At 41.1% G+C, this 21,059-nt stretch overlaps 1 protein-coding gene across 5 annotated transcripts in view; it reads right to left on the reverse strand.

Annotated features, from left to right (window-relative positions):
* The window catches only part of USP34 (ubiquitin specific peptidase 34), a 240,901-nt gene extending 235,876 nt beyond the window's left edge, over nt 1-5,025 (reverse strand). For 2 of the 5 annotated variants that reach the window (XM_061432740.1, XM_061432736.1), the window contains exon 1: nt 4,545-4,729. In XM_061432740.1, coding sequence (XP_061288724.1) covers nt 4,545-4,587 — 43 coding nt within the window. In that variant the 5' untranslated portion in view covers nt 4,588-4,729. Of the gene's footprint in view, nt 1-4,544 lie in introns of all 5 variants that reach the window. The other 3 variants (XR_009739441.1, XM_061432737.1, XM_061432739.1) reach the window with 3 other exon arrangements.
* Nucleotides 5,026-21,059: the final 16,034 nt, after the last annotated feature.

Consider the following 21,059-nt stretch of genomic DNA (forward strand, 5'->3'; position numbering starts at 1 on the left):
GAATCAAGCCCAAACTTGTGAAAACACTTAAAAATTTAGTAATTTTTTATTTTGCCATCAGTGTACTCATAATGTCTTCCATTTGAATAGATCATCATAAAGTTTATACAGCATAGCCTAACTGTAAGAGCATGAGCTTTTAGCCCAACCTGAGATTAAGTCCTCTACAAATCCTGACTCCACCAAATAAAGTCTAGTGACTCTAATCCTTGGTTCTCTTATCTAAAAAGGGATGATAAGGTACCTACCTCAAAGAACTGATTAAGTTCCCAACACAAATGGCTCAATATTCTTTAAAAATAAAAATGCAAACAATTATTCTGCAAATACTGACATCAGAGTATCCTGAGTTCTAGCTTAGATAAGGCTACTAAGCAGGTGACAGGTGATCTTCAGCCAATCACTTAGCCTTATACTCTTTGTGACCCCATGGACTATACAGTCTATGGCATTCTCCAGGCCAGAATTCTGGAGTGGGTAGCCTTTCCCTTCCCCAGGGGATCTTCCCAACCCAGAGATCAAACCCAGGTCTTCCGCATTGAGGGCGGATTCTTTACCAGCTGAGCCACCAGGGAAGCCCAAGAATACTGGAATGAATAGCCTATCCCTTCTCCAGTGGATCTTTCCATCCCAGGGATCGAACCAGGGTCTCCTGCGTTGCAGGTGGATTCTTTACCAACTGAGCTATCAGAGAAGCCCATTAAGAAAATAAAAATGCAAACAATTATTCTGCCAATACTGGTATCAGTGTGGCCCGAGTTCTAACTTAGATAAGACTACTAAGCAGGTGACAGGTGATCTCCAGCCAATCAGTTAGTCTTTCTGAGGTTCAACTTTTTCACCTTTAAAACTGAGATACTAGAGTTTCCTGGTGGTCCAGTAGTTAGGACTCCATGCTTTCACTGTAGTGAGCCTTGGTTCCATTCCTGGTCAGGAAACTAAGATCCTGAAAGCCACATGGCAAAGCCAAAAAAAAAACCCTGCGATACCAATACCTGCTCCTGCCTATCACAAAGGGCAGCTAGGAAAAGACAAATGAATTGCCCGTTTAAAACATCTGACAAAGTGTAATTCACTAAACACATACAGAGTAAAATCCACAACAAACAAATGATTCAAAAGATGGCTGTACACTTAAAATCATTTTCACTCTGCTATAGAGAAATTGACTTCACCAAGGCAGTGACTTCAATTAACTAGTTAAGCTAGCTACATGCTAATGGCCCAAAGCATAACTTCTCATCAACATCCACAAATGTTTTAGATTTAGTAACCTAGTTCAAAAAAGTAGCTATAAAAGCAGCAAATACACAAACTCAACAAGTAAAGGAATATAAACTTAAAATTATTTCCTAAACTGAATGAAACTCCCCAAACTGACAGGAGCAAAATTCACTCAACACATTCCAAACTTTTAAAACATCTTTCTTATTAAAAACAAAGCAATGGAAAGCATATGAAAACTCAAATATGTTAGTATTGCTCAAAGTGGTTATTCTAACACTAAAGCCAAATGTTATTTTGAAAACTAATTTTAAGTTTCAGGATATCTGTCAAGACTATACTAAAAAAAGAGAATGACGTGGTCCTTATTACCAAGTCCTAAGCCTGCTTCCACAGACATTACTTTAGTGGACCCTTAACCTACAAAATTCTGTCTGTATACTGTCTGTATCCTGTACCTATTTCTATGGTGAGAGGTTTAGATTCTCAGCATAACTAACATCAATATTCTCATCAAAAACTGATGACAAAAGAAAACTATTATATTTTGTCATCTACTTTTAACTACACTACATTTTGTTATTTTTAAAATAAACACTTCACTGCAAGTCCTTAACCTTATCAAAACTCTAAGTATATCAGATATAAAGCTCTACTGTCCACATCATGTCTACCTGTTCACCTAAAACACGAAATTTTTACATTATGCATTTACTAGTGTGTCCAGACAGACTGAAGTTTGATCAGTGTTTGCAAATTTAACAAGAAGCAGAAAGAGAGTGAGAGTGAAGTCGCTCAGTCGTGTCCAACTCTTTGCAACCCCATCAACTGTAGCCCACCAGGCTTCTCCATCAATTTTCTAGGCATGAGTACTGAAGTGGGTTGCCATTTCCTTCTACAGAGGATCTTCCTGACCCAGGGATTGAACCCAGGTCTCAAGTTTTTAGTTTATTTAAATTCTATCTTCCCAACACACCACCTAAAAAATACACTAATTTTATTTCTCCTTTTGGTTAAACTGTTCAGGGAGTTATACAGAAAGATAGACACAGTATTTGGGGGCTTTAACTGCATTTCTAATCTAGGATGAATTGATGTTCATCTTTGCACAACTGTATGGTGGATAAAAAAAGATTTCATGTACAATTATTGTGAATGAGATTACAAGAAAGACTTATAACTTACTTTAATTACAAGTTTTATCAAGTTCCAACCATCATGCTCCAACCCAGTCATGGATAAATGTTACTATAATGAGATATAGTTAATACCCTCTGCTCTCAGGAAACTTAAGCATCTTATGTTTGAGGTACAGTAACTAAACAAAGGAAAAATGAAAACAATTGTACAACAACCAAGAGGAGGAACGGGGGAAGCAACGTGTCAAAGCCTGGTATACCAACAGATGAAATTGCTGAAGTAATTTTTTTTTTTTAAAGGAAGCTTCTTTGTCAGATTAGTGTTTAAAAGTCAAATTCTTAAACTGAAGTTTTAGAGGGCCTGCACTGCCAGGTTTTGTGAAACTGGCTCAACTAACCATATTTAATTAAAGGTAACAAAAGACAAGTTTCTAACTCTCCATAAATCAACTGCATTTTTGAGTGCTAAATTCTAAGGGTTTCCCCAAGTGCTAAATTCTAGGGGTTCTTTCATTATGTCTTTTCAAAAGATAAGGATTAACAAACTTTAGTTTCTCTAGATAGCATGTCTGAAGTTTTTAATTTTTAAACATAACTATTAAAAGCAGGCTCTTACAACAAAATTCTGTAAAGCAATTATCCTTCAATAAAATATTTAAAAAGTACATTCTTCTAATATATAAAATAACAAAGCTATCCTTTCCAATTTCAAAATAATCAAGCCATAATCCCACAACTTGCATCTGAGATATATAAAATACAGTTCACTAAAATAAGTACTAAGGACTTAAGTTTATCGTATCATAAACCACCTACACCAAAAATAACAGTATCTTAAAATATATACAAATAACCTCAAAGGTGTACCTGTGGCTGATTCTTGTTGATGTATGAGAGAAAACCACAAAATTCTATAAACCAGTTATCCTTCAATTATAAAATTTATATATATACAAATAATCTTAAAATTCCAAGAAAATTTAGAATGAAACATACTGGAAAGTATAGTTTGAATTTGTGCAAAAGCCTGCTTCCACCTGTCAGGAAGAAAACAGAAGTGAAAGTAAACTAGAACCCTTCCACTTTTATTATGGCCTTTGCTCATTAAACTCAAACACAAACTAGACGATATATTTTATAATCAAGTTGTTTTAAAGAATATTAGAAAGTAAACAGTTTGGCAGGCTTTCGAAATACCACACACAAAATACAAATCCAAAATCCATAAAAGCCGTTCGTAAATCAACATTTTCTCAACCTTCAACTTTTTGTAAATTAATCTTTTATCTAATTCACCTCGCCCAACTAGGCCTTGGGGCCCAGAAATAGTTAACTTGCAACATGCCTTGCTTCTTTAAGCTAAGATACCATCTTACAAGAGTCAGGAGTAAAATAAATTAAAGGAATCTAACTAGAAAACAGCAATACACGCTTTGTAATAATCAAAAGTATACGAAATAAAGGCCTTTCATTCCAGGAGACAGGCCATGACTATCCCGGGATGGTATCTGTACTACAGTGCTCTCCTTGATATAAGAGAACTGATCATTAAAACGACGATTGGTACACTAAGAGACATCATTAACTAATTTTTTTAAAAAATAGATATAAGGGTTCCAATTATCACTATCACAGCTCATTTTCAGCTATTTAAGGACAGGCAGAAAGGTTTAATACACCTACACACCCCCAAGGGAGGGGAAAACCACCAACCACCTCCCAGGGAGTTTAATGAAAATTAGCAGGTAAGAGGCCTCGGCCGCACGCTGAAAACCAAAGAGGGCGGCCGGAGGGTCGAAGCGTTCGGACTGCAGAGGAGAGATTGGTACTCGGACCCCACCTCGCCTCACCTTCCCGTCAGGGCGAAGGGTGCGAAGGATCATTAGTGCCTTCGTTAATTGACACCTGTAATGAGGAAACTTTCCGAGAGCGGACAGCGCTCAGGCCCGGCCTGGCCAGAGCTCCGCGGCGGGCCCCTCTAGGGCGCCCAGGTAACCGGGCCGGGCTGGGCCCGAGGCGCCGCGGCGGCCGCGCCACCGCTCACCTTCCCGGGGCGCTAGGCCCGCACGCCGGCCGGTTCGGCCGCCGCCTCCCGCAGGCCGCAGCAGCTCGGGGAGGCCGGAGAGCGGTGGGGGGACCCCAAACCCTACACCCCGACAGGCCGCCGCCGCGGCTACTTACTTTCATTTAACACCTCCACCAGGTCTGCGCAGTTCTCGCACATCGTTCGGCCGCCGCCCCCCCCCTCCCCCGCTTCGGATCGCACTGACTGATCCCGATCGGCGGGGGGGAGGGGAGAGAGGCGGAGGAGGGGGCCGGCCGGCCGGCGGGGCGGGGAGGCGACGAGGGCGGGCGGCGGCGGGGACGGGGCGGGGAGCTGGAGAATGGGGGAGGGGGCCGGCGGTCCCCGGAGCGGGCGGGGGAGAGGAGGGGGGCGAGGGGAGGTGCGCAGGCCGGAGGGGCGCGGAGGCGCCGGCGGTGGGGAAGGGGGGGGGGAGGACGGGGGGAGGGGAGAGGGAGGGAGGGAGGGGGCGGGTGGGGAGCGAAGCAGCAGAGTCACTTCACCGACCAGACGCCGCGGCCACCGCCGACGCCGCCGCCATTTTAATAGAGCGTTCGGGCTGCGCTCGGCTTTTTCCGTCCGGGCGAGGGAGCCGACGAGAAGGGCCTCGCGCTCTCATTCCTGCGCCTCCCTCCCTCTCTTCGCCTCCCACCTCTCCCTCCGCACTCACGCCGCACGCCCCACACCCCGCCGCGGCCGGCTCGCCGCCCTCCCTTTCCTCTTCCGTCGGGCCTCCCCGCCCTCGGTCCACCCCCTCCGCGCGCTCGCCCACCCCGCCCAGCCCGGATCTCTGTCAGCGGCCGGAAGGGAAGCGCGAAGCCAGCGCGGCCGCGGGGGGAGTCCGGGTGAGTTGGAGAAGATGGCGGAGCTCCGAGCGCGTCGCGGTTGCGCGGCGTCGCCCAGCGAGGCCGCTCCGCGGGCCCGGAGGCCCAGCAAACGTCGGGTCACTCTCGCCGCCCTGTCCTCCGCCCCTGCGCTTCGCCATTTTAACTCTGGGTCCCCCAGGGGGGCTTGGTACTCATTTGTCCCGTCCCCCTCACCCGAACTCAGGCCTTTGGGGTTGCGGGAGGCTGGGGTTCGGGGAAGCCGGCTGGAGCCGCAGCCCAGGAGGGGACACGCAGCCTTCTCCCCGCGGGGTTTTGGAAGAATGGAACAGCCCCGGGCTGGCTTAACCTGCGGGCGTGTCCTCGAGCAGTGATAACATTGATGTGACTAGAAATGGCGGAATGAAGTGTCCCAAGGCATCTCCTTCTCTTTCCGCCAGAGGGCCCCCTATGAATTACCCTTAGAGATGTCACCTGAAATAGCCTAGTATGCTTCCCAGCGAAGAGCAAATAATATGGGAATTAAGTCGGAGAGCGGAGAATGAAGAACAGGTGGAGGGAAGGGGCCACTCAGCTGAAGTTTGTTATTGTAACAACCAGCTAGTGTGGGGAAAATCTTCCTCGCCTGCACTGATACTGTCCTCACTGATTTCTGTGTCTAGTACGTTCCTTTAGAGATATGACTGAGAAGTCCAGTTTACATAGTAGCATCTTCGAAATCCATAGCCAGAGAGCTTTGGAGGCCTGGTGGGAGTTCTTTTTACAGATTTTGTCGAGGTTAGATCACACCATCCCTTCACTCGAGGACCACCTTGCCGGTTTTCTTTGCCTTTCTGCCGCTTTAAGCTGATGCTGTAAAGTTTCTGTTAAACCTGTTTTGAGTTGTTCCATCCGAGCAGGTGATCCTTAGGAGCTGTAACTATTTTGCCATTGTCTTCTCTTCTTCCCAGCTTTCCCACAAAATTTGGGCTTCTGCAGACTTTGGATCCTGTAGCAGCCATTGTCGATCCAATATCCATTCCCACCCACCCCCTCTTTTCTTCCTACAGGGAAACTTACCAAACCCTAGTTTGTTTTACTGGTGGCAGCTGAGACTCAGGAATCTTGATACGTGAAAGGAAGGCCTCAGGGATTCTTTGTGTTTGCTTTAAAATGTCATGAACACTGCTCAGTATGCTGTAATAACATATGTGGGAAAAGAATCTGAAAAAGAATAAATACATGTATATGTATAATTGAATCACACCTGAAACTAATACAACACTGTTAATCAGCAATATAAAATAAAAAATTTTAAACATTATGTAATTGTTTCTCTAGGGGTTACCCAGCGGAGAAGGCAATGGCACCCTACTCCAGTACTATTATTGTTTTCAGTTCTTGCCAATGAAATATAAGCAGAAATCTGCCGAGCAGGTCTGTTGCAGGGAAAAGCCAATTCTGACTCCACGTTGGAACTGTTTCGATGACTTGCTTTTCTCTGCTTTTGTTATCTTAATCATACATAATGGCCTGCTTGAGAGAATCCTGCCCCTCTGCCTTACTGTTAAGGTGCCTTTGTTCAGAACCCTGTCCACCTGTAGATGGCAGGAAGGAAGAAATTAACACACATACTGCCTCAGAGCTTGCCATTCTAGGAGATATTTGCAAGATTAATGGCCTTTTTACTTTGTTTCTTCACCTACCCCTATCTCTGATCTGTGAAAGATCCTCGCATCCAGATGGTCATTTGACACTTTAGTTTTCCATCTTCTCCATCAGCCCGTGGCTTTCCAAATAAAGTCCTTGCCTAAACACCTCATCTTTTCATGGGCCTATCTTGTGGCGAGCAGAGCAAGCTTGGACTCCTTACAGGTCTTTGAGAAAGAATTTCCCATTCCTAATTTTAAAAAAAAGGACAAATTCAGCAGACCTGCATCTTAACCCTTTCTTTCTGCCTGAAACATGATCTTGATGCTCTAATAAAGCATCTAGTTTGTGATTTTTTTAAACAACGAAACCACAACAGGGCAAAAGCCAACCATAAAGTTGATAATAAGGTGTAGGACCCTGATGCATCTTTGAGCAGCTCTCCACCCCTAGACTGATTATGCAAGAAAATATAAATCCCCTTTTCCTTAAGCCACTCATATCTCCATTACTTGTAGCCAAACACATTGCTAACTGATAGTTATTTTCGAATCTGTCCACTATGGTTTCTCTCTGACCACAGAGAGCCCATAACAGTTCTTGAAAAGGAGGACAACTAGTACCATAAAGGCAGAGTACTAGGGTGTAATACATCCCAGGTGCCTCTAGTGCTAAAGAACTTCCCCAGCAATGCAGGAGACATAAGAGATAGGGGTTCAATCCCTGAGTTGGGAAGATCCCCTGGAGAAGGGAATGGCAACCCACTCCAGTATTCTTGCCTCGAGAATCCCATGGACAGAGGAGCCTGGCAGGCTACAATCCATGGGGTCGCAAAGAGTTGGACATGACTGAAGCATCTTAGCACACGCAGGATATATACAAGACACACTCTGATCTTTAAAGAAATAGCTTAACAATTGCCACCCAATTGTTTAAGAAATTATGTGAAATGATGCTTAGTTTAAAATGCTTTTGAGAATCTATAGAGATTTGTTGTCATGAATGATCATGGCGCTTCAGTCATCACTTTAGCTCTCAACAGATTTTTCTGTGATGAGCCAAATGATATTTTAGGCATCACAGGCAGTCCAAGTCTCTCATCATAACTATTCAACTCTGTTAGCACAAAAGCAGCCATAGATGATACACCATAGAATAAGTGTGGCTGTGTTCCAATAAAAATTTTAACTTAATGGACACTGAAAATTGATATTCATATTTTCATGTGTTACAAAATACTATTTTTGTTTTGATTTTCTCCAACCACTTAAAAATGTAAAAACCATTCTTAGCCTACAGTCCATACAAAAATGTGAAAATGGCCAGATTTGGCCTATGGGCTGTAGTTCACCATCCCTTTATCCACTTCAGTTGCTTAAGAGAGAAAAGCATAGAAGCCAATAAAACAAGGTTGCCTGCCTCCTAACTAGAATCTTCACTCTTCTGTGCTCACTTGTTAAATGTATCAACAGAGACCTTTGAATGTATCTGAAGGATGTGCATTCCAAAAGAATAAAGCTGAATCTCTGGTAAAATACCCCCTAAATTCCTCATGCAAATCTGAATTTTCAAACCAATAATAAGCAATCACCATACACCCTCTACAGCTAGATTGATAAAAGATGACTGACTGTCTTCAATATTTTGTATACATGTCACCATCTAGTGGTAGAATTATGCTTTCAGTAAAATTATACAATCTACTTTGAAATTTCTAATTCTTGAGTTTGTAGTGTATGTGTGGTATATTCCTAGGTACTTGCCTGAAAGCCAGCCCACATAAACACCTTGGAAAATTAATATTGCCATGGAAATTATTTGCTCTTCTTAGCATTCTGCCTGGAAAATCCCATGGACGGAGGAGCCTGGTAGGCTGCAGTCCATGGGATCGCTAAGAGTCGGACACGACTGAGCAACTTCACTCTCACTTTTCACTTTCCTGCATTGGAGAAGGAAATGGCAACCAACTCCAGTGTTCTTGCCTGGAGAATCCCAGGGACGGGGGAGCCTCGTGGGCTCCTGTCTATGAGGTCACACAGAGTCGGACACGACTGAAGTGACTTAGCAGCAGCAGCAGCATTCTGATTGCACTTATTGAACACAGGATTTCTGTCTCTGGAGTTTGGGGTTAAAGCCTGTTATTACTATCCGAAAACAGTTATTACAAAATGTATTCTTCTCCCTCACACCCACACTCACTGTCATTTTGTGAAACTTAAGACCATTCTTAGAAGGCTGGTATGCTGTTGTTTTCTCTCCACAGCACCTAGATCAGTGCTTTGTACATTAATTCAGCAAACTACTGTTTGGTTCTTAAACTGCTATCATAAATTGGATTATATCACCTCCCTACTTAGATCTCTTCAGTATTTCCTATTACATTTAGAATAAACTCTACTTGGGCCTTCCCCACCTATCCTGTTTTTAACATCACTGTTGCTACATTCCAGCCACACTAGTGTGCTTTCTAACAAAAACGTCCTGCTCTGGTTCTTGGTGAATGTTTCTTTCTAGGACATGCTTTCTAATTCTGAAATGGCTAACTTCTTATCCTCGAGGTTTCAACCTACACACCATCTAAAAAACTCCCCTGTAATATTTTATCACAGCCCTATTTCCACTGTAGCTCTTCCTATAATTATTTTATTTGTTTATTTGTATCAGTATGCATTAGACTGCAAGTAAAATTTTTTTCAGAGTAAATGGCTTAAGCAAATAGGCCTTGTTTTCCTCTTGTAACAGACAACAGTAGCTAGGTCAGGGCCGATACAGTGGCTCAAGGGTATGGACCCAAGCTCTTTGATTCTTTCTAACTTCTGTATATTGGCTTGTAATCTAGTTGTAAGATGGCCACCATAGCACCAACTTTACACCACAGCACCAACTGTCTGGTTTAAAGACAAGAAGAAGGAAAGATGGTGATGTCCTGTCTTGGATTGGATTCCCCCAAAAGCAGGCCCTTAAAAAAGGACACAAATGGAGAGAATTTATTTTGGCGTCATCCCAAGAAACACCCAAGAAACACAGGATACTGAAAAGTGAGAAGGAAATTTGGGGGAGGGGCTACTAATCAGTAAAGAAATATTAACATTAAGCTCTTTACTCCCAAGGGTAACTGGAGCCTGATTGCACTGGGAAACTACAAACCAGTATAAAACATGTCTTAAAATCATTCTTCCTGAGGGACAAGGAAGCTAGGTATTTATATCTTCTTCCTCTAGTCACTGATTGATTGTTGTTAGGAGGAGGGGGTGTGAGCAGCAAAGACAGCCTCAAACATAGAAATGCAGGTGCTAGCAGTTGGGAGTTTGGCCTCTGTGCATGAAGTGATAAGATCTAGGGAATATGGGCAGAGCACTCTCAGTATCTTATATGCCCCACTTCGCTCTTCAGTCTGCCTTGAGTACAGGGACAGTATCTGGAGAAGCAGCCCCGATTTCAAAATAATAAATCTATAGGCAAAAAGCAAAAGCCAAGGCATTGAAAATGACAGAGTAAAAAGAAAAGGTCTGGGTCCCTGGTGGCATTGTTGAGCAGCTGAATCAGTGCTAGCAACTACTTGTTACTATATAAGACATTTGATGATCCAACAAAAAATTAAACCCTAAGGCCACTACTGGAGTTTTGTGGCACAGTGCTCATTAAAAATTGTGTGAAACTAAAAGTTGCTCAGTCATGTCCAACTCTTTGTGACCCCATGGACTGTATAGAATTCTCTAGGCCAGAATACTGGCGATTCCCTTTTCCAGCGGATTTCCCCAAAAGCAATGGAAAGCTTCTAAGTGTGGAAGCAAGACAATCGGGTTGTATTTTAAAATACTCTAATCTGTAGAGAACAGATTGGAGATAGGGACAACTGAGGGTTATTAATATTAATCCAGAAAGATGATGATAGTTTGGAGAAAGGTAAAAGGAAAGAAATGGAGAGCCCATTCTAAGGTTATTTTACAGGTAGAAAGAAAAAAAACACAAGACTGGTTGAGGGACTTCCTGAGTGATCCAGTGGTTAAGAATCTGATTTCCAATGCAGGGCACAAGGGTTCAATCCTTAGTCAGGGAACTAGGATTCCACATGCCTTGGGGCAGCTAAGCTTGCACACCACAACTACAAAGCCTACATACCTCAACAAGATCCCAAGTGCCACAACTAAGACCCAGCGTAGCCAAAAATAAATAATACTTGGTTGATGGGTATGGGAGAGAAGATAGTATTAGAGCCGTCTCCAAATTTGTGATTTGCACAAGTGGGTAAACTGGTGCTGTGCCATTCACCAAGATAGGGATCATTTAAAGGAGGGCCAGAGGGAAGTAGAGTCAATAGTGACAGGTACTATGTTGTTTTTTTTTAAAGATTTATGTTTTGCTGCACTGGCTCTTTGTTGATGCTAACAGGCCTTCTCTAGTTGGCATGAGCAGAGGCTCCTCTTTGTTGCAGGGCACAAGCTTCTCATTGTGGTGGCTTCTCTCGTTGCGAAGAAGTGCGGACTCTAGAGCACAGGGCTCAGTAGCTATGGCATATGAGCTTAGTTGCCCCGAGGCATGTGGGATCTTCCCAGACCAGGGGTTGAACTCGTGTCCCCTGCATTGGCAGGCAGATTCTTAACCACTGAGCCACCAGGGAAGCCCACAGGTACTATTTTAGAAGTGCCCAGCCTGAGGTACCTGAGAGGTAACCAAAAGGAGTTGTTAAGTAAGCAGTGGTTTGAATCTAAAGCACAGAAGAACATTCTCGGCTGGAAGGGTTAATATGAAAGCAATTCTTAGTATGCTAGCTCTTTGCCTTATGGGGAAAAGAAAACTGCTGGATATTTAGCATTACAAGTTTCAGGCATGAAGAAGTAGGAAAAAACCAGTTCCCTCAACTGTTCTCTTATCAGGAGAGCAAAAACTTCCCAGAAATCCTAATTTTACATTTGGTCTCATTACCCAAAACTCTGTCACATGGCCTCCTTTAAGCCTCAAAGAAAGCTTGAAAATCCAGTATTTCATTTTACAGCCTGCATGATGGAAGCAGGAAAAGCTAGCTAGCTGGCAGCGACTACCAAGTTTACAGTATCTGCTGCAAGTGGTAAATGAAGCCATGAGATCGTACAGGGAGAGGAAATACCTAGAAGAAAGAGCCTCAAAGAACTCTTAACATCTGAAATTTGGGTAGAAGAGAGGATGCCCCAAAGACTTGAAAGAATATGGTGGAGGAGGAGGAGGGATTTTGGTACCATTTAACCAAGGGAATAGAACTCAAAAAGGATGAAAATTACACTTGTTGAGTGCTGCAAAGTCAACTAAAATGAGATCTATCCAGTATTCATTAGATTTATTAGATTTAGTGCATGGAGGTCATGGAAGAAGGAATTCTAGATGCTGAAGCCTCATTACAGTAGACAGAAGACCATTTATAATAGAAACTTTTATAATAGAAAACTATTTGAAGACTTGGGACTCTAAAGAGAAGGTGGGGTAACTAGATGAGGAAGAAGACTAATATGTATAAATGCTAATGGAAACATGAAAACAATAGGTAGATTTCATTGTACATGCTCTGTGACAGACACTGTTTTCAGCACTCCTTTAATTCTCACAGCCACATTGTGTGGAATGTTCTATTCTCTCTGTTTCCCAAAAGAGAATAATAAGGCACAGGGAGGTTAAGTAACTTGTCCCACAAACAGAAGGTGTTGACACTAGAACAGAAAAGGCAGAGTGGTTGCTATAAGTTTTCTAAGAAGGTAAGAGGAGATGGAATCAGTATTATTGCACAGAGGGAAAGATTGACCTTTGATAACAGGAAGGAAGAAAAGGATACGGGTACCCACATGTGTACATTTGATGATCAGGAGTCAAGGGAGTTCCCATCAGATGACTTTTGGGTTTTTTCCTGAAATAAAAGGCAAAATTATTTATTTCTATTAATTTTATACTTAAATGTTTTTGAATCAGAGTTGATTCCAGGTAACTGAAACGCAGAAAGCAAAATGGTGGATTGGGAAAACTACTGTATATGTTGACATGTATCAAATTTTGGCATTGGACTTTGCAGACTATTAAGAATACATGCAAAAATCAAAAATAAATACATTTATTTTGGCAGATCATGGTCAAACTCCTCCTGTGTATTTAATGAAACAAAAATATATATTGCTAAATTCTAATTGACCTAGTAACCAGCAGATAATTTTATTTTTTTAATAAGAGTAGGAAATAAAACATTTAATACGATGAAATAAGAATTGAATTATATTCAAATTATAATTTGAATTAAAATATTATATAACTTGACAAGTTGTAATTACCTTCTTGATTTATTTATACCTTACCTGAAAGAAATTCTATAAAAATATTTAACTTTGATTTTATTTATTTTTAATATTTATTTATTTATTTGACTGTGCTGGGTCTTAGCTGTGGAATTCAGGATCTTTAGTTGTGGTATGTGGGATCTAGTTCCTTGAACAGTGATCGAAACTGGGCCCCCTGCATTGGAGTACAGAGTCTTAGTCACTGGGCCACCAGGGAAGTCCTGATTTTATTTATTGTATCCAATAATCCCCTCCCCAAATTAAAAAGAAACACCATCACCAGTAAATACACTGCTTTTTCTATTCAAATATGATCTTCCTTCCAGCCAATGATACATCTAAGAAATAAGTAATTGAAGAGTTGAAAAAAAATTTGTTTACCTTTAAATATGGGATGGAGATGAGCCATTTTGGAGTGTTTGAGGCTTCCTTGGCCTACAAGGTCACTCTCTCAAGAGCTATTCATTTCTTGACTGTTGTTGGGAATGAAAGAGACAAGTCACTCTGACCAGACCAATCTATATACAAGCATATCTCAGTTTTATTGAGCTTCCGAAATAACTGCCTTTTTTTATGAATTGAAGGTTTGTGGCAACCCTGCATCTAGCAAATCTATCAGCAACATTGTTCCAATGCCACCTGCTCACTTCATGTGTCTGTCACATTGTAGAAATTCTCAAAACATTCCATACTTTTTCATTAGTAGTATTATATTTGTTACAGTGATCTGTGATCACTGATCTTTGATGTTGCTATTGTAATTGTTTTGGGGTGTCACAAATAGCACACATGTAAAGTGGCAGACAACCAATTGTTAAAATGACAAAGGATTTAGAATATTAGGATATTATGTAAATTGAGTTTATTAAACAGCAGCCAGGTTTGAGAGGCTTGACTCCAGTTTTGAAAGAAGTTCTCCTGTGGGTAAAATGCTGTCAAACAGCATTATGTGTTACAAAGAAATTATTCATGAAATGAAGAATTGATCCATATGGCAAATTTCACTGCTGTCTTATTTTAAGAAATTGCCACAGCTGCCCCAACCTTGAGCAAGCACCAACCTGATAGAGCAGTCAACAGCTATCAAGACAAGACTCTCCACCAGAAAAAAAGAGTACCACTCACTGAATGCTCAGCATTTTTTTCCAACAATAACCTATTATTTTTAGCAATGAAATATTTTTAAATTAAGGTATGTACATTTTTAAAGACAATGCTTTTGTACACTACAGTATGCTGTACACATACCTTTTTTTTTTTTTTGGCTGCATCACCCACCTTGCTGGATTTTATTTCGCCAACCAGGGATTGAAACCAGACCTTTGACAGTGAACATGCAGAGTCCTAACCACTGGACCACCAGAGAATTCCCTAAACATACCTTTTAGATGCACTATAAAACTGAAAACTCCATGTAACTTATTTAATTTATAATATCTGGATTAGGGCTTTCCTGGTGGCTCAGTGGGAAAGACTCTCCCTGCCAATGCAAGAGACACAGTTTTGTTCAATCCCTGATTCTGGAGGGTCCCACATGCCACGGAGCAACTAAGCCCATGCACTACAACCATTGAGCCTGTGCTCTAGAGCCCAGGTACAGCAACTACTGAAGCCCAAGCGCCCTAGAGCCCAGGCTCCGCAACAAGAGAAGCCACCGCAATGAGAACCCCATGCACCACGACTGGATAGTAGCCCCCACTTGCTGCAACTACAGAAAAGCCTGCACAGCAACGAAGGCCCAGCACAGCCAGAAATACATAAATAAAATTATATCGGGTTCACTGCAGTAGTCTAAGACCCAACTTAGAGTATCCTCTGAAGGATATGGTATTACCTGACCATAGGCCAGAGACTGACATTTTAATAAAATATGTACAGCAGGGAAGAATGATCCTATAAAATCATGGAGTGATTTAACTAATCAAGCTGGTTTTAGAAAAGGCAGAAGAACCAGAGATCAAATTGCCAACATCCGCTGCTGCATCATCAAAAAAGCAAGAGAATTCCAGAAAAACATCTATTTCTGCTTTATTGACTATGCCAAAGCCTTTGACTGTGTGGATCACAATAAACTGGAAAATTCTGAAAGAGATGGGAATACCAGACCACCTGACCTGCCTCTTGAGAAACTGATATGCAGGTCAGGAAGCAACAGTTAGAACTGGACATGGAACAACAGACTGGTTCCAAATAGGAAAAGGAGTATGTCAAGGTTGTATATTGTCACACTGCTTATTTAACGTCTATGCAGAGTACATCATGAGAAATGCTGGACTGGAAGAAACACAAGCTGTAATCAAGATGGCCAGGAGAAATATCAATAACCTCAGATATGCAGATGACACCACCCTTATGGCAGAAAGTGAAGAGGAGCTAAAAAGCCTCTTGATGAAAGTGAAAGTGGAGAGTGACAAAGTTGGCTTAAAGCTCAACATTCAGAAAACTAAGGTCATGGCATCTGGTCCCATCAGTTCATGGGAAATAGATGGGGAAACAGTGGAAACAGTGTCAGACTTTATTTTTTTGGGCTCCAAAATCACTGCAGATGGTGACTGCAGCCATGAAATTAAAAGACCCTTACTCCTTGGAAGGAAAGTTATGACCAACCTAGATAGCATATTCAAAAGCAGAGACATAACTTTGCCAACAAAGGTCCATCTAGTCAAGGCTGTGGTTTTTCCTGTGGTCATGTATGGATGTGAGAGTTGGACTGTGAAGAAAGCTGAATGCCAAAGAATTGATGCTTTTGAACTGTGGCGTTGGAGAAGACTCTTGAGAGTCCCTTGGACTGCAAGGAGATCCAACCAGTCCATTCTGAAGGAGATCAGCCCTGGGATTTCTTTGGAAGGAATGATGCTAAAGCTGAAACTCCGATACTTTGGCCACCTCATGCGAAGAGTTGACTCATTGGAAAAGACCCTGATGCTGGGAGGGATTGGGGGCAGAAGGAGAAGGGGATGACTGAGGATGAGATGGCTGGATGGCATCACCGACTCAATGGACATGAGTTTGAGTGAGCTCCCAGAGTTGGTGATGGACAGGGAGGCCTGGCGTGCTGCAATTCATGGGGTTGCAAAGAGTCGGACACGACTGAGCAACTGAACTGAACTGAAAGGAGACTTCCCCAAAACCAGTAATTAAAATTGTCATTTTGTTACCCATACACCCCTAGGTGAACCCGAGAAGTTGAAGATCGAGAAATCGATTCCGTGCTGTGGTCTTCTGGAAAGTGTCCATATAACTCAGTATGTGATCCGTAGTCTGAAACCACTGCTCTGAAATCTCTGCACTTTTGTCTAGCTGAGGCATAAAGACTCCAAACATTCACAGGATTTGATCCTTAATTTATGGTCCTGATGTTACGGAGCAGAAGACTTTCATTCCATCTAAGAATTTTTTGTATAACCACCACTTTGTGTCCTTGATCATGTTACTTAATCTTTCCATGCTTCTGTTTAGCTATACAATGAGGATTAATGATAGTACCTACCTCAGGGTTGGAAGGATTAAATGAATTAATGCAGATGAAATGTGTAGAGTAGTGTTTGACTCACACTAAGCACAGAATTAAATGATCTATTATTTGAGAGAGAAAAAAAATGCATCAGAATTTTTGTTGTCTGGTGAGTTACTCTCAAATTATTTACAGTAATTCTTGAACTTGGGTTCTTATGAGAAGAGATCTTAGAGTGCCTTGCTTTTGGCAGGGGATGGGGGATGTGGAAGGGTGGGGAGAAGAAACATATTCTTTGTCTGTTTCCCAGAGATTCCGATTCTGTTGGCCTGAGTTGGGGCCAGAAATCAACTATTTTAATAAAAACTTGTAATTCTGATGCAGATGGTTCTTGTCTGACCTTGTGTATTTGAAACACTACAATAAGGTTTAATGTCACTTATTCATCATACTCCTGCCTATCTTTGAAAGTGGAAGTCTGGTTTCCATTGTGACTGACTTTTCTTTGGCCCAGAACATCCAGGGCTCTTGTACCTCTTCCTCATGTAATATGATTTCAGGTCTATACAGAATTCTGATTGAGAAATTAAGCCTGTCTAGTGAAGTGAAAGTCACTCAGTCGTGTCCAACTCTTTGCAACTCCATGGATTACACAGTCCATGGAATTCTCCAGGCCAAAATACTGTAGTGGGCAGCCATTCCTGTCTCCAGGAGATCTGGGAGTATAAAATTATGTTCCCTTTTGTTCTAAACAATGTACTCCAATTAGCAATAATATTTGGCAACTCTAAACCACAGTTAATGAAAATATATCTAGGTCTTTTTCACCTTTCCTGCTGCCAGATCTCTCCCTGTATTTGTGCAATTGTTTTTTTTTAACCTATTTGCAATATTTTGAATTTCTTATTATTGTAATAATAACTTTTTTGTTTACACAGAGAAATAAGAAACAAAATATTGACCATTATCCAATACCCAATCAGAGGCACTATCAATATATAAGCACGTGTCCTTTCATTCTTTAAATAGGATGGATATCTTTTTTTTTTTATCAAAATGGGACTAAAATGTTTAAATAAGTAATTTTTTTATTAACATGTATAGATACATAACAGGCTTCCTGGTGGCTCAGTGGTAAAGAATCATTTGCCAGTGCTAGGGACTTGGGTTTGATCCCTGGCTTGGTAAGATCTCCAGGAGTAGGAAATGGCACCCCACCGCAGTATTCTTGCCTGGGAAATTCCATGGACAGAGGAACCTGGCAGGCTACACAGTACATGGGGTCACAAAAAAGTCAGATATGACAGCGATTAAACAATACATACATAATGCTTTTATTGTCCTTAACATTATATAGATTTCACAGTAATTTGATTAAACTGAATCCAGCTGATGAACATTCATTAATAAATTGTCTCCAAGTGTCCCCTCGTAAGCAACACTGTAACAAAGACCCTGATACATATATCTCTGTGTACTGTTTCACTTATTCTCTTAGCATAGATTCTTACAAATGGAGTTACTGCCTATGACCATCTTCAGATAAAACCTTTGTGTCCTGGATGTTTGTTTTCTGTCTCCTTTATTCGCTTCCTTTCATCTCTGACGACTGGAGTGCCCAAGCCTCAACCAGTCTTCTCATTTACTTTCTAGGAGATCCCACCCAGTTCCACAGGATAAAACCTGTATCTCCTACATTGGCAAGCAATTCTCTACCACTGTGCCACCTGGGAAGCAGGATAGAGGCCAAGGATGTGGCTAACTACCTTACAAGGTGCACGATGGCACCCATAACAAAGAACTACTATGTCCAAAATGTCAATAGTGCTGCGGCTGAGAAATCTTGCTCTCACTGCTCTCTGCCTTGAATGTTCTTCCTCCAGGTAACCACATGCCAGGCTTCCTTACTTGCTGGTCAAAAAGTCTCCTTATCAGAGAAGCCTTCCCTGACTACCCTCCCTATGTAAGATAGCAGCCCAACAGTCACCCACTATACCTATGCCATGAATACATTTGATTATCTGTCTTCTCCTCCCTCTATGAGTAATGTAATAAGCTCTATGAGAGTGGACCTTTGTTTTGTTCCTTGTATCTTGAGCACACTGTAAGCACTCACTAAATCTCTGTTGAATTAATGAATACATTAAGGTTATATCATTTTTATACTCTTATCAACAATGATGAGAGTTCCCATAACTTTATACCTTGACTATACTGTCTATATAGTCAATTCCATTTTTTTGTTCCTCATTCTATCTAGCAAGGTTGTTTTTTTATTTTCTTGAAACTTGAGGTGTGTCATTCAACTCTTACTTCAAGTACTTATAATCATCTAATGGTAGAATAATAATTAAGATTACTATGAAACACACAGTTTTAGGGCAAATTTATAACTGGTAAAAATAAACCTGAAATTCTAAATCAAACAAGGAACTTTCAGCGTACCAGGGCTATTGCTAAACTTCACTATATCAAATTGCCATTAGAATAACATGAGCTAGTTTTCTAGTAGTGATGAACAATGTTTCCTCATTTTAAATTGCAAGCTAATAACATAGTTATATATCACTTCCTTTGGGAAGCGTATCTCCAATAGAATTCATGTAGCTCCCAGAATATTTTCTTCATATTCCTTATTGAACATTATCTTCTTCCATATCTGCCTTCCTCTTTAAAAGTGAGAGTTTATCAATGACAAGAAGTATATCTTATTTAATCTGTATCTCAGGTGTCTGACACATAGTAGGTAGACATATAATACTATTTTGAAAAATCTCTGTATGCCATTCAATAGGATATTGAAGAAAGTTCATTTAGTAAAGTGGTGTCAACACACTGCTATTTATAAATCACATTACTGTTCTCAGTATTCACTATCCTGTCTTCCCCTAGGTAAAATAATTAGTTTTCCCTGCCCTTTCCAAGTGACTTACAGTGCATGCCTATGGGAAATGTTTGCCTCAGGAATCTCACCAATTTGAATCAGTGATCAAGATCATCACTTGTCCCTTGCTATACAGTGCCTATAGGTCAGTGCATTCGCTAACCATGCAACATGACTCTGTAAATGACCTGGAGCTGAAATGTCTTGGAAAGGAGAGAGAGATACATGCTTTCTTAGGTATTTTCTTTACAATCTGATTCTAAATTATGAAGTATAAATGTTCTGAAGTCATTGACGTATCTTACCTAATTTCTATAAAGTCATGGTCTTTGTACATTAGAAAGCAGAGATATCTTTGATAAATTCAGAATAAGGCAGAACATAAAATTAAAGCGTACTGCCCTTTTATATCAAGATGTCGTGTCTAACTGTACTTCTGCCTCTCGATCCATTCTACAAGACTAGGTTATTATGTGAGGTACTTCTAGATATTACTGTTTGGTTGATGTCCAAGACAGACTCGTAAGTGTCAAAATTCATCTGTGACTCAGGAAACAAAATGAGTTTTATTTCATCTGACTTTGCTAGGAGACACTACCCTGGCACCAGCCACTAAAAGATAAAAATAATGACTTTTAATTTGACTATGAAACAACTGAAAGTTTAATAAGTATATCTCACTGGTGAACAACATTTTGAGGACCATTTATGACAGGTTTTAACGTATTTACCACAACCCAAGTTAACAGCAGAGCACGTTCCATGAATTGAACTTTACCAACCAACCTTCGCCCTAGAATTTGCCACATGGTTCCCTCTCCTTTCATCTCTCTCCTCATTCCTGCACCTGTTGTCTTAATTATCCTTTTAGCTCTCATGCTCTCACTCTATGCCTTCCCCCGACATACACATTTTCCAGTATATTATTTTCCTTGACTGAAGCCTTAAATATTTTCATATGAACATAACCAAAGTTTTCTTGAGCTTCCACAGATATGAAACTGTTTCTCTTGTTTTTCTTCCTTTAATTTTACTGGAAGCTTAATTTAAATTCCTTTAAGCTACAGCTTTAAAAAAAAATCATTATCAAAAAATGTTTCTCAAATGCCATCACATGTCTGTACTTGTGTGGGACTGGGTGGATGAATGGAAGTAAAGGAGGCAGGCACTTTGAGTCAATGAACTCAGCAAGACCATACTTTTGGAGATTTATTTTTCTTTAGTATAAGAAGTCAAGGCAAGTTAAATGGGAAGCAGAACACCAGGAAAGTTATAACAAAATATTGATGTAAGGATCCACTAAAGGTAGAGTTTCTGTCAAGGGTACTTACTGAGTCATCTGATATTTAAATTATCACAAGCAGGGACTTCCCTGGTGATCCAGTGGCTAAGACTCCACACTCCCAATGCAGGAGATCCAGGTTCAATCCCTGGTCAGGGAACTAGATCCCACATGCCATGACTAAGAATTCATACGCTGCAACTAAAGATGCTTCATGTTGCAACTAAAACCAGATGCAACCAAATAAATAAATAATTTTCAAAAC

Source organism: Bos javanicus, chromosome 11 (assembly GCF_032452875.1).
Source record: "Bos javanicus breed banteng chromosome 11, ARS-OSU_banteng_1.0, whole genome shotgun sequence".
NCBI classification, from domain to species: domain Eukaryota; kingdom Metazoa; phylum Chordata; class Mammalia; order Artiodactyla; family Bovidae; genus Bos; species Bos javanicus.